The following is a 13,946-nucleotide window of genomic DNA, read 5'->3' as shown; positions in this document are numbered from 1 at the left end:
GGGCAGGGAAGCTTGGTCAGCAACAGGGCCCCCTCCCCAGGTCCCTCAAGACTTCAATATAGGGACTCCCGTGGTGGCACAGCGGATAAGACTCCACGCTCCCTGTGCAAGGGGCCCGGGTTCGATCCCTGGTCAGGGAACTAGATCCCACACGTATGCCTCAACTGAGAGTTCACATGCCACAACTAAGGAGCCCACATGCTGCAACTAAGGAGCCCACGAGCAGCAACTAAGACCTGGTGCAACCAAATAAATAAATAAATAAACAAAAGACTTCAATATAGCGGCAACCTGCCCTCCTCTCACTAGTTCCCTCCTCAGTCCAATTCTGGAACCTGTAGTGTTTCTCCTCCCTAGATGAACATCAGCAATATGTTACTACACAGTTAAAATTGTGCCTGATCTCAGCAGGTGCTTTAATTGAATAGGAAATTCAAATCTGGGCTTTAAATGCCACAGCAAAAGAAAAAGTTATTGTCTTTTCAGAATGCCCATTGTAATTTCTCCTTAAAGAACCGCCCCCAACAACCCGCTATGGTCCTTTTTCCACTTGAACTGACAAACTGAACCGCCAGATAAATACAGCTGCAAAGTGAAGTTATGGCTATGATTTCTTTCCCGCATTCATTTGGTCTCCTGGATTAACCACGTCAAACATGAAAGACTGCTCGCCCTTTCCTTGATGGCATCTACAGAGCACAAAGCCAAGGGCTGATCACGCCATCTTGATAATCTGATACATTTGAAAGTGTATCAGAGGGGAGGGAAGTATTCTGTTTGCCTACACAGATCAGTTTAACCAAGCATCTGCCAGAGTGTCACCCCATGCAGAGTGGTGGCCCTGCCACTTTTCATCTGTGTGACCCCTCAGTACCTCAGTCTCCCCACTGTAACACGCAAACACGCAGTGATTGGAGCCGAGAACTCTGAGGTCCCTAAAAGATCTCAGGGTTTTTATCTTATAGTTACAAAACACATCACTTACAAGTCAGAGAACTTAGGGCATAGGTGATTGTTTGAATAAAAACCATCTTTTATGAAATTTTCGTCACATAATTATTTCACGGAGCAAGTTTCCACTGTGCACTCAAAGCAGGATTCAGTTTACAAACATCTGACTTGCAGCCAACTTTTGTGACACTTTTACTGTTTCAAGTGGGGCTTGCCCATAGGTCACGGTTTCTAAAATCACTGTGATAGACTCCCTTCCTCCATAGAGTCCTAGACAGCGAAGCAAGAGTAGAATGCATTCTAAAATCATTACTTCTCTTAGACTTAGTTTTTCCTTTCCTTGTTTTGTAAGACTTAGTTTTTTCTTTCCTTGTTTTGTAACAAAACACACACACACACACACACACACACACACACACACACCCCAACATATTTACAAGCCCCCCAAAACTGGTTTAACGATAATAACCTACTGGTCCTTTGGAAACACAAACCATATCCTATCGCTCTGCTGCCTAGAACTCTGCAGAGGCAACCTTGGCTCTCTGGGTGGTGGCCAGGCCTTTGCAAATGCTGCTTGCTCCACCTGGAATACTCCCGCCAACTCTGTCATTCCCCCCTAACTTGGAACTCAGCTGGATCATTGCTTCTCCAGGGAACTGTCCTTAACTTCCTTTATGATAGCTCTGAGGAGCTGTCTGGAGTTTCCTGGGACGAGCATGTCCCGATCACGGCTGCCTCCGCGCTCTGTGGCTGCCCATGAGGGCACACTTGTTGCTCACAGCGCTGAACAGGGCGCTGTCCAGGCACTGGATTCACCCAGGGGTCTCTCCCTTCATGGAGCCTGCAGTCTTCTGGGTAAACAGACAGCAATCAAATACGGGAATGACCATGACTGCCACCGCCCTCCTCTCACAGAGCTTCCAGAGAAGTAAACGAGGGGCGAGCTCCCTACAAGAGGGAAAGGTTAGACCATCAATGCCTCAAGCTCCGTGCAGGATGAGTTTATGTCATAATCACATATTTGCTTAAATAGTCCTTGTACTCCTTTCAGTCTAAGAAGCTGAGAGAAAAAGGACTGTGGACTGACATCACTGGCCAACGGTGCCAGCTTGAGGGATGGCCGCCTGTGGCGTGGTAAGAAGACCAAGCGTCTATTCCTCCATCCTAAGCATCTCCACGCCCACATAGATTATACCTCCCTGCCCCAAAGCCAGGGCCTCTTGTTTTTCTCTTGTTTAAATGAGTTTCCTTCTCTAAGGGTACATCCTCTTTCCCATCATACAGGACAGTAACATAGCCTACCATTTGGATTTTTTTTAAATAAATGTATTTATCTATTTATTTAATTAGTTAGTTTTGGCTGCGTTGGGTCTTCGTTGCTGCACGTGGGCTTTCTCTAGTTGTGGCGAGTGGGGGCTACTCTTCGTTGCGGGGTGCGGGCTTCTCCTTGAGGTGGCTTCTCTTGTTGTGGAGCACAGGCTCTAGGCGCGCGGGCTCACTAGTTGGGGCACACGGGCTCAGTTGTTCTGCGGCACGTGCGATCTTCCCGGACCAGGGGGGAAGACCGGGGGGGGGACAGGACAGAATTGGCAGGCGGATTCTTAACCACCGCGCCCCCAGGGAAGTCCCTACCATTTGGATTTAATGTTTGTAATATTTATGGAACATCTGCATTATCATGCCCATTTTACAGACAGGAGAATAGATCCAGAGGCACCATCAGCTAGTTCATGGCAGAACTGGACCCTAAAAAGCCAGGTCTCTGGCTCTTAGGTTGGCGTTTTCCCCACCGTATCTCAGCCTCCTGGGTTCAGCCAGACCTTACCAGAGCCCTGGAAACCAAAGTTGGCTGCCTCCTGCTGGCAGGGAGTTCCTTCCAGGCTTCCGGTTCCAGCGCTCAAGAAAGGGGAGTGTGAGAGGTGAGGAGGGTGGGTTATACACAGAGGCAGTCAACGAACCGCTTCTATCTCCCTCCCTCACCATGGGAGGAGGGAATAGCTTACACATGGGGGGGAGGGGGCGGGGTGGATTATGAAAATCAATAATTTATGACAGTTAAGTGTCAGAAAAGTATTTACTCACATTCATTCCCTGAAAGTCACATTCTCCATGTGTTCTTGCTTGTCTTTCAGTGATGGCATCAGTCAGGTGGACTCAGCAAGAAATACCAAGGTTTTAGCCAAAAGCTGCGAAGGGAGAGAGTTTCATTTCACTTCCTATTTCCAGCCAGGGCTGGCTCCAAAGCTAGCTTTCCTTACTAGGTTGTTTGCCACATGAAAAGCAAATTCCCAAAGGTTTCTGAGATTGCTGAGATCCGATGCAAGATGACTGCTCCCACCCACCGGCCCACCCACCCACTAATAAGACATTATGCCATCCTATTTTTGGTAACAATTAAAGGGCTCCCGGTGCAAGCAGAAAGCTGTTTATTTTCTGTTACATCACTTCGCTTTGCCTTCGAAGGCTGGTCTGTGCTCAGTGTTTTCGTGGTGATGCAAGTCCGCTCTCTCCTCGAGCAGTTGGATCCCTCCCATCTCGCAGCACCTCACAGGTCTCTTCCCCGAGCAGTGCATCGCTGGAGCGAGGAGCAGCTCACGAATCAGCTGCAGGTCCCTGTTTTGAAAAGCAGAGAGACAGAGGCAGAGGAAAAGGGTGGACTCTTATGTGACCTGGTCTTAAAGCAAGACAATCACCATCTGAATTCCAGAAGCCCTGTTCATGTTTGGGGATATTTTTTCGACTGCATGGAATCAGAGAGAAGCCAAAGGATGGGAAATGCCTGCATCCCCCTGAAAAGAATTGCTTATTGCCTATGTCTCTTATCTGCGCTTTTGCTGACTGAGGGGAAGAAACCAGCGAAGCCAAAATGCCCTGCCGTGTGTACTTGTACCAAAGATAATGCTTTATGTGAGAATGCCAGATCCATTCCACGCACCGTTCCTCCTGACGTTATCTCATTGTAAGGCCCGTAAGCATTTTGGTATCTAATTTACAATTTAAAAATTCCAGCCGATGTATTTGGGGCTTTGCATGTATTGGTAGAAGGGCATGGGGAGAGATTCCTCTTGCACGCTTGGCCATTTGACAGGGCTAACATTTTGCTGCATTTAGAAATTTTGATTTTTATTAGCTGCTACAGAACATGCTTAGATATCTCCCACCCCTGAACATTATTATGAGAAACCTGTAGCAGATTCATCTCTCCTACTTCATCTGGAAAGGAACAGTATCGTACTTCACAAAATAGTGTCAAATGGTGACTGTTTTGCTAAACTGGATTAACATAAGGTTTGTTCTGTGTGTGTGTCTCTTTGTGTGTGTCTGTTTATTGTTTTGTTTTGTTTTCTTTCAGATCCTTTGTGAGATCTGGTTTTACTGAAATCTCAGAAGGGAGTTTTTTATTCACACCATCGCTGCAGCTCTTGTGAGAAATATTTATATCATGACTATTTTTAATACGGCATATATTTGGATAAACCCTCTAGTAAAACGATCTCAATATTAATTTTGTCAAATGTGATTATATTTCTGGAGAGGAAAGGAATATCAGTAAAGTGAGGTAGCTGGGTTTGTTTGCGACTTGACACCCACGGTGCGGATTGATGCTTGCAATTGTAAATTTGCTAACCTGTAATGCTAGCTACTTTCATGGCTATTTATGAAGTTGTTGGAATGTTGCAACAATGATCTTCATTTCATTCCACCCTTTTACTTTCATTTTTGACTTGGGAACTTTGGTAATTTTACCCTGGAGTTTCTGAATTAGTCAATACAGAACCCAGCATAACATATGCGCTCAAGATGTTGTCCTCGGGGACCTGGGGCAGGCTGCTACTCTGTATGATTTACCGTGTGGGGAAGAAAAATCTCAGTTCTTTCTAGGTAATTCCTTAAAATATTCATTCTCAAGTGACTGCTTTCTAATCTCATCTAATTTATAACTCATCCCCTTATAAGGAAGGAAAGGAAATATTAATATAGGAGAGTGCAAAGGATTAGCCTTTGCTGTGTGTTTTAAGTTAGCCATGAGGGAACCATATATTCAGTCTATGTCTGAAAATAGTCAAAAAATAATATTTGACTAAGAAATCAGATCTCTCCACAGTCATAACGTAACATGGATAATTTGTTCTGACGTGTAACGTTTGGCCATTGGAGTGTTAGTTCTTAGATCAGGACCACATATGGGGGCAAGAGGTCCCCCCCAACCCCCCACCCCGTTCTCAGGTGTCAGGCCACAGACTGGGTTGTAGTTACCGGTTCCAGGGGGGGAATCAGCCAAATGTCCATCAACTGAGCTGTAGTTATCTTAACTGCATGATCCTGGACCCAAGTTTTTTTGCTTGTTTTTGTTTTCTTGCCTTAATTGGCCATTTTGGCCTTTTGAGGTTTTATATACAGAGGCAAACAGCATGGATTTGAAATGCGAGAGACCTGTGTGTAAATCTCACCCTACCACTCCCTAGAAACTAGACGTGAAATTGTGTGCAAATGACTAATTCTCTCTGAGCCTCAGTCTCCTCATCTGTAAAATGGAGGTGATGACACCTTGAAAAGTTATCAGAGATAAATAAGATTTAAGTAGATAAAATGCTTGGTATAGGATGTGACAAATGGTTACACATTTTATAAATGGTAGGGTTTTAACTTTTCACATAAAGCTAAAAAAGCTAAAAAAAAATCACTTAATCTATTGTTTCGTCTATATGAAATCCCCAAACTGGTTTGACTATTTCATTTCACAAACCTGATCAGGTGTTTTGATATTATGTAATAATGTTGGCTACTGTCCTTCTACTAGCTAATGTCTTTGAATGATTAACAATTGAGTAGAATATTTCTAAGTGATTTATCTGTTTGATTGATGGCTAATAGTGTCATTAGGGGAAGTGTTAGTACATCAAACAAATTCAAAAAAGACAGAGTCTTTAGCACATAAAGGGGCAAAGTCTTCAGTGCTGGGATCCTTCCGTAGGATAAGAATTGCTTGTATGTGAGAAAGTGATCAGTTGTGCCTATGTTATTATTTGTTAAATACATAAATGGCTCATTTTAAAAGCATCCTTTTGTTGAGCTAAGGCACCTCTCTCTCCCCAGGAGAGTTAAATAGATCAGTCCTTAAAATTTGAGAAGCGTCAGTTGACACATACCACTCAAATTCCAACACTGGATGGGCATTAGCTGTGACACAGAAAGCCCGGATCGATCAACCTCATCAGTTAGCACCTCTCCACTCTGTGTTTCTGCTGGGTGGATCCGGCCTCAGCAAACACAGATGCTGGACAATGTTATAGAAATAGTTACCGGCTGCTGCAGAGTAATGTGATTACACGTATTTAGAATCACAGAGGAAAGCCAAGGAACTGGTTTTTAAATAGCCCACACGGAGCGTGTGTGCCATGCCCCTGCGTTCCATGCTCTGAGTTCCTATGGAACATTCCAGCCCTTATTTCTAAAAGCAGTTCAGTTTTCAGAAATAACAAAAGGGCGAGTAATTCTTGCCCTGGATGTCCTTACTTAACTCACACTGGCTAACCTCAACGTGGCAGATCTGTGCCAGTGCTGATCTTATGCAAAATTGTCCAGGGTCAAAGTTTGTCTCTGATCTCCAGGATCCTGTTTCCTAAAGATTCTGCTCCCCATTCTTCCTGTCCAATGTTCTCTGTTTCCTCCTGTCGTTGGGAAAGGGTCTAATAAGCGCATTTTCACTGAGGAGAAAATAAATGAAAAAGCTCCAAGTATGAACAGTGTCATAATCATAACAGTGGTGGGAATGCATGGCTCACAGACAGAAAGAGTTTTTCTGTAGGACAGGGCCATCCACTGCCCTGAACACCCCACACTGGAACATGAAGACCCAGGGGTCTTATTTGCCTTTGCATGACTTTTGCCATCAGACCAGACCTGGATCACACCAACCATTGCTCGGGGTTTGCAATGAATTCTAATGGTATTCGTGACCGCGGATTACCAAACTGACCTGTCATATCCTGTGAAGAGAGAAACTTCAGAATCGCTTCTGCTTGATTGATGTACAAAGGCAGTTGGTTTCTTGCTAAGTTGTGGAAAAGAGAAAAGAAATGACCCATTCATGTCGCCCACCCTAACAATCTGGTAATTTCATTATGGCCCCAAATGCTTTTTCAGACCTTCTGCAGAAGGCATGATGAGACGTACTTTTTGAAATGTTAGCCTGGGGTACTGAGGGAAACAGACGTAGTGCCTCCTTAAGTTACATATAATGTTTTTGGGGAAAAGATCCTGGTAGGCCTTGGCTGGCAATGTGTGTTGGAGAACAAGAAAAACAAAAGCCCACACTCTGTAGAGAGGAAGAATAAAATTATCCAATAAAAATTCATCAGATTAGTTATACAAACCTATTTTTTTAAAAAACACCTATGGTTTTAAACAACAGCAACAAAACCTTTCCCAAGCAAATGTAATTTCATTCATGTTTCCATAGGCCTGCTGTGAAACATAACCGGTGGGAATGATTATTCATTCTAGTCTGTTTTTAGTGATAGGAGCGAGTGGTACTTGTAGCGAAGGCAATTTACAGAAATGTGTTTTCACACAGGACAGTCCTGTTCTTCTCAACCACAGACTAAAATCCCCAATGATGTAGGCTCATTACAGAAGTAAAATTCAAATTTAAGAGCATAAAATGTGGCCACATTGCCATTTGTTGATCAAATTTTTAATAAACTAAAGCTGTCCAACTCTAAAGAGAGTTCTATTTGCAGGGAGTAAATTACAGGGTTAGGTTAGTATCATGCACACACACAAAATCTTTATATAAGAATTTGGTGTAACCAGAAAAAATTCTATTTATTCCAGTGAGATCTGATCTTGTCTGAAGCAACAGAATTGATCCCTCTGGGGAAAAAATATCATCATTTCTTTTATTAATCCACAATCAATACATAAATATATAGCCCATAAGAAATCAAAAACTAAAAAACAGAAAAGCAAACAGCATGAACATGATAAATCATAAGTCCATCCTTACTAAGATTTTATCATTCAGTTCTTCAAAATAGGATTTGTCCGGGGAAAGCTATCCATAGCCTCTCTCACCTGTACAGCGATTAGCCTCTTTTTCTATTCCTCCTTACATGACAAATGTAAGAAACAGTTAGCAATCTTCAGTGACAACTCAAGCCAGACCCATCAGCTAAGAGGGCTTCTAGAGGAATTACTGGCTGGTTATAGATGAGCATGTTTTGGTTTGTGCCCAGTTGATGGCCCACAAGGGACGAAAAAGTAAACATTTCAATCACCTAGGCTGTTTTGTCTACAATCTGCCCAATGACCCATAGCTCTGATTTTTAACTTCTTAATTAATTAATTGTTGTGACTGTGCACACAGCCCTGTACACCAAAGGTTTTCTCTGAAGGTGTATTTCATTCTCTCAATTATTCAAGCAAGAAACTTAGGAGTTACCTCTCCCTCATGTCCACTTTCAACAGGAAACAGCATGAGAATCTGCCATCTCCTCTTCACCCCAGGACCATGGCCCTAACTGAGGCTGCAATCACTGTTCCACAGGCTGCTGGGGAGATTCTGCACTGGTCCCCCTGATTCCGGTCCCTATTCTCCCCACCTCCATCAGTGTTACCTTCTTGAAGCGCAGATCTCATCATGTCACACTCATGCTTGGAAGCCTTTAATGGTTCCCTAGAAACAGAGAAACATCTGAACACCCGAGTTGGTATTAATAGAATTTGGCTATTTGTCTAGGGTCATCTCTCACAGTATTGATCGCACACACACATACACACACACATACACCCACACACTGTAAGATCCATGCATACCAGCCTGAAGTACCTCTATTTTCTCAAGCTCTGTAGATTTTACTGATGTCTATAGTTCTTTCTGTCATTTTTAGAGCTAACTGTGCTTGTGTCTGCCCTTGTTTCTCGAGGATTCTCAATAGCCAAGGTCCTAGAAAAGAGCCCGGATGTTATAAGCTTAGATCTTGCTTACTATATGTTTGTTGAATTCAGTTCATATTTTTATAGATTTTATACTAGAGATTCCTGTTTTCCTATCAGTAGATAGTCTCGGTCATGTACCTGCTCTTTTGTATGTTTTGTATACACAATCAGATTTCATGTGAATTAATAGTGTGGACGTCTGGAAAGTGGGCTGAACCAAAAAAAAACCATGAAGAGATATTTGTTCACGACATTATGATGTCAAACTCCTTCAACAGATATTTCCAGTGTACTGGAACTTAAAAGGCAAAGCATCCAAAATCTTTCTTTAGACCCACCTGCTGAATCCCTTTTGTTTCACTCTGATTTCCTCTAGGTCTTTGACAAGTACAAAATCATATTTGCCACCCAGGTTCTCTCCCAGGTTTGACTAGCCTCTCTCCTGTGAAGGTTCAAAGTCCCCCTTCATCCAGTCTGACAGGACATCCAAAGAAAAATGTTGGTTGAGCATTATTAAGATGAAGAGCAAATTTATGAACACAAAGACTGTATCATAAGGCAGTCATGATAAGCTCTCTCATTTTGTTCAAAATGATATTCAGTTGATTGGTGAGGATGGTGACTCTTGCCCATTGTTGAGCCTACGGCTGATATAGGCTACAAAATGATCCCAGGGCATTACAATGACAGCTGTGATGTCAAAATGGCTAACCCTGGTGAGCTGGCAATGTGGCAAGTAGTAAAGAACACAGGTTTTGTGGTCAAATAGACGTGGGTTCAAATCCTCGCTCTGCTGCTTCCTAGTTCTGTGATTCGGGGCAAGTTTAACCAAGCCTCATTATCTGCATCTACAAAGTGGGCAATAACCATAGTACCTGTTACACAGGATTACAGTCAGGATTCAATGAAACAGTACACGTAAAGCACTTGGCACAGCTCCTGTAACTCAATAAACATTAGCTTTCATTATAGTTCTGAAAATCACTTTAATTTGAATGACCTTAACATCAGATTAGCATCTGATTGTATAGTTTGGGTTTTCCTACAGTGCTAGCTGTAAAATTTTATTGTTCTACGCATAGGTCTCCATCAGAACCTGCTAAGAAATCTTTCTTCAAATACTTCTCACAAGGAACATGAACTATTTACCTTTCCGAGAATGGGAGGGGAAAAGAGAAGCAGAACCCTTTCACTTCTTCCTCATGAAAAAACAACTGGAACCGTATTTTGTAAACATGTCAAGTTTTGTTAAAAATAATTAACACTGGCCAGTCTTCAGATGAGTAGTTTTGTGGTAAGATGGTAAGAAGCCTGAAGTAGAAGTCAGGAGACTTGGGTTTGAAATCCAGTTCAGACAGTAACGGGCTGTGTGACCAAGTATCCCTGGGCCTCAGATTTTATATGTAGAAAATATCAGAGATAGATTAAATTATGGTTCTCACACTCAAATGCCCAGTGGGGGCTGGGGTGATAAGGTAAATGAAGGAAACAGTTGGGTATAAGACAGTAGGGAGTGGTAGTGACTGGGGTAAACCAGACAAGACATGTCTTACCTAAAAATGACATCTTCAGTTTCAACTGATTATTGCTGACCGCACATGAATATGCGGTCTTACTTTTTAAATTTTCACGGGAAGGCAGAAATCTGGAGGCAGATTTCTGAAACAGGAGACCAAACAAAACATATGTAATTGGCATTTTGAGACCTTCATGTTCAATTAACTAAGGTCTCTTTCTGCTTAAAAATTCTATTGTATTCTATTCTATTCTACAAACAGAGTACTGTTTGTAGGATAGAATACATAATATAGAAAATGGCCTTGTTAAAGAAAAGGACAATTTATTGTATCAATTCTAACAAACCAGTAAATTAGATTGTTAAATGAAAGAGCCTCATTCTATGGAATTGACTATTATAAAGTTATTATTAGAATAATAATGTAGTTTGGGAATAATAATTTCCCAAGCAGGTCCACTGGGACTTTACCAGGAGCTCCCATGGTGGCTGATGGTAGAACAATGTTTCAATATCCCTCCCATGGGGCAAGGACTGGAAAGGAATTGTTGAGCCCATTTACATGGCAGGATGACAGGTGCTTGCCTGTGTAAATTGTGATTAAAAAACAACGACCTTTAAAAAATAAACAGACTAGAATTTATATGCACAAGTAACTCCTGACTTGCAGAGAATTCCTTACAGGAGATCAGAGATTCTTCCTAACTTTGCTTCTATAGCTAAACGTTTCTAGATCTTTGAGAATTGTCTTCACTGCCAGTTTACAAGTCATACAATAAAACCAGGCAAAGTTTTGTTAGGGGACATTGTCATTTTTGTATTGCCTGATGCCAAGCACTGTATATGTCTCATTTTTTATTTCATCATCACAATAACCCTGTGAGGAAGTGTGATTATGTCCATTTTGCAGATGAAGCACTAAATCCTAGAAGGGTTAGGTAACCTCCGCGATGTCACACCCCTCATAAGTCTGCAGAGCCGGAGTGTAAACCCACATCCTCACTTTTAACTACTTCTCTCTGCTTCCTCTTGAACATGAATAACTGGGCTTAACTTTGCATAGCTTTGTTCCCCAAATCGAATCCCCTCTCAAAGGGTCAACCTTTGTCATTAGTGCGGATATGCAGGGGATGTGTCCTCATTCCTGGAGAAAATCGTTGACAAGCCCTTTGAAAGAGTGGCCCGCTGCAAGAACATCGAGTTTCCCTAGGGTTCAACTCTCTTTGTATGTGTAAACTCTGGTCTCCTTCCTTTGAAAGAGAGAGAGAGTGAAGAAAAGAGCAAATGGAAAGGGACTTATATACTTTAAAGTTATATCTTAGACCAATGTTTTCTAAACTCGTGTCCTAGAGAACAGTTGTCCTGAAAAAAAAAAGAGTTCTGTGCTCAAATAAATTTGGGAAACCACTCATTCTATCCCTGCTTGGCTACTCGCAATGCATCTTGGCTTAGAAAAGTCTCTGGAATTATTTTATGTTGTTTTCCTTTTCTTAACCTACAACAGGATATTGGGAATCTATACCTTCGGTGTTTGCTTTATTTATTTATTTATTTTTAAAGAGCTTCTTTTTATTTATTTATTTATTTTTTTGCGATACGCGGGCCTCTCACTGTTGTGGCCTCTCCCGTTGCGGAGCACAGGCTCTGGATGTGCAGGCTCCGCGGCCATGGCTCACAGGCCCAGCCCCTCCGCGGCATGTGGGATCTTCCCAGACTGGTGCACGAACCCATGTCCCCTGCATCGGCAGGCGGACTCTCAACCACTGCGCCACCAGGGAAGCCCTATTTTATTTATTATTATTTTTATTATTTATTCATTTATTTATTTATTTATGGCTGTGTTGGGTCTTCATTGCTGTGCACGGGCTTTCTCTAGTTGTGGCAAGCGGGGGCTACTCTTCGTTGCGGTGTGGGGCTTCTCATTGTGGTGGCTTCTCTTGTTGCGGAGCACGGGCTCTAGGCACGCGGGCTTCAGTAGTTGTGGCACACCGGCTCAGTAGTTGTGGCTCTCGGGCTCTAGAGAGCAGGCATAGTAGTTGTGGCACACGGGCTTAGTTGATCCGCGGCATGTGGGATCTTCCTGGACCAGGGCTCGAACCCATGTCCCCTGCATTGGCAGGCAGATTCTTAACCACTGCGCCACCAGGGAAGTCCCTTGCTTTATTTATTAGCTTAATTATTTATACCTCAGCTTGTTCTAGAGAGGCTTGCTAACAGAGCTTGGGTGGGTAGAAAGAATCCTATCTTAAAGGATCCATTAAACCATCTATCTCCATATAAGGAGTGACTCACTGCCAGGCTGTCTACCTGGTCAAGCAGCGTGGCACACTCTGCTTCTTTGGGGACCTCCCAGTGGAGCTCCATCTTTCAGAGGAAGTAGATTATCACTTGCAGCCCATTCGATAGGAAAAAGCCCTTGAGCTTAAATTTACACTCTCACTGTTTTTGTTTTGAGAGGATTCCCTCACAGCTATTTCCCAAATGCCTAATCCAGCATTTCCCTGGGTATACACACTGTATGTAAAACTCAATGATAAAAGCGTCCCATTATCAATAAGATTGGGAAGCTGCATATTTAAATCCCTTTTGAAGAGTCTCAATTTACTTAAGGATAGAAAGATTCGTGTAATTAGGAACCCCGAGTAACTTCATTTACCCACTTTCCCCAAATTTATTTGTCTGTTTTTTTCTGTTGTTGTTCACGTAAAACCTCTCAACCCCGTAAAGGCCTTGTGTTCCAGGGACTACACTCGGGGAACTACTGGGCAAGGCTTGCTTAGATTTGTAGCAGATACTGGGCAGATCTGATAGGACTAAAAAGAGGAAGCATGGCCTTGCCCGTGACCATTACCAGTCCGGGGGGAGATCATACTGGAGCACAGAATCCCAGCTCTGCCAGTTACAAGCTTCAAATTACCTCTCTCACCTCGGGTTTCTTTGTATCTTAAATGGAGACTACACTACAGTGTTCATTGGAGGATTAAAATGAGTTAATAGATGGCAATCTGATAAAGACGAGGCTTGGCATAGAATAGGCTTTAAATAAAATTTAAGTCCCTCCTCCTTTGCTTTTTAGAAGCAGGGAAATACAGACTGAATTTACAAACAACGTCCGGAGGGTGGGCTGTTGACTAGTTATGCCAATGTCTATAAAGGAAAAGTTTTGACTATCCTGGGAGGAGAGGTAATGAACTATAAAACCAAAGGGGTGGGTCCATGCTCAAGCCTTTGCTAGGGTGCATGCCAAGAATATTCCCCAGGGAAGCCCAGAAAACCTAAAATCTACATTCTAAACCTGGCGCTGCTGCTGACAAAAGATGTGGCCTTGAATAAGTCACTTAATTCCGCAGGCCTCAGTTTCCTCACCTGAGGAATTGAATGGCATATCTCTCTAGGATGCCCCCCCCTCAGACTTACGAGAGCAAAAGTAAGGTTACTCTCCATCAATCCAGATCGAAGAGGTGGTGGTCTACTTAAGGATCAGCTGAATTACATTGAAAATGTTTTCCAAGGATGAAAGTCAAAAAGAACTGTG

The 13,946-nt window shown here is 42.8% G+C and overlaps 2 protein-coding genes across 10 annotated transcripts in view; one reads left to right on the top strand and one right to left on the bottom strand.

Annotated features, from left to right (window-relative positions):
* Positions 1-3,364: 3,364 nt before the first annotated feature.
* LGI1 (leucine rich glioma inactivated 1) overlaps positions 3,365-13,946 on the top strand; it is a 33,469-nt gene continuing 22,887 nt past the window's right edge. For both annotated transcript variants that reach the window (XM_079900347.1, XM_079900348.1), the window contains exons 1-2: positions 3,365-3,913; positions 4,307-4,378. In XM_079900347.1, the coding sequence (XP_079756473.1) occupies positions 3,447-3,913; positions 4,307-4,378 (539 nt within the window). In that variant the 5' untranslated portion in view covers positions 3,365-3,446. The remainder of the gene's footprint in view (positions 3,914-4,306; positions 4,379-13,946) is intronic.
* LOC307175336 (uncharacterized protein) overlaps positions 3,441-13,946 on the bottom strand; it is a 187,536-nt gene continuing 177,030 nt past the window's right edge. For all 8 annotated transcript variants that reach the window (XR_013824313.1, XR_013824314.1, XR_013824315.1 and 5 more), the window contains 3 exons: positions 8,574-8,632; positions 6,935-7,009; positions 3,441-3,567 (listed from right to left, as the gene is read on the bottom strand). Coding sequence is in view for 5 of the 8 variants with exons in the window: in XM_079900345.1 (XP_079756471.1) it covers positions 3,554-3,567; positions 6,935-7,009; positions 8,574-8,632 (148 nt within the window). In the remaining 3 variants the exon portion in view is untranslated. The remainder of the gene's footprint in view (positions 3,568-6,934; positions 7,010-8,573; positions 8,633-13,946) is intronic.

This window comes from Stenella coeruleoalba, assembly GCF_951394435.1.
Source record: "Stenella coeruleoalba genome assembly, chromosome: 16".
NCBI classification, from domain to species: Eukaryota; Metazoa; Chordata; class Mammalia; order Artiodactyla; family Delphinidae; genus Stenella; species Stenella coeruleoalba.
Note: the sequence above shows the minus strand (reverse complement) of the source record. Positions and strands in the feature narration are given on the sequence as shown.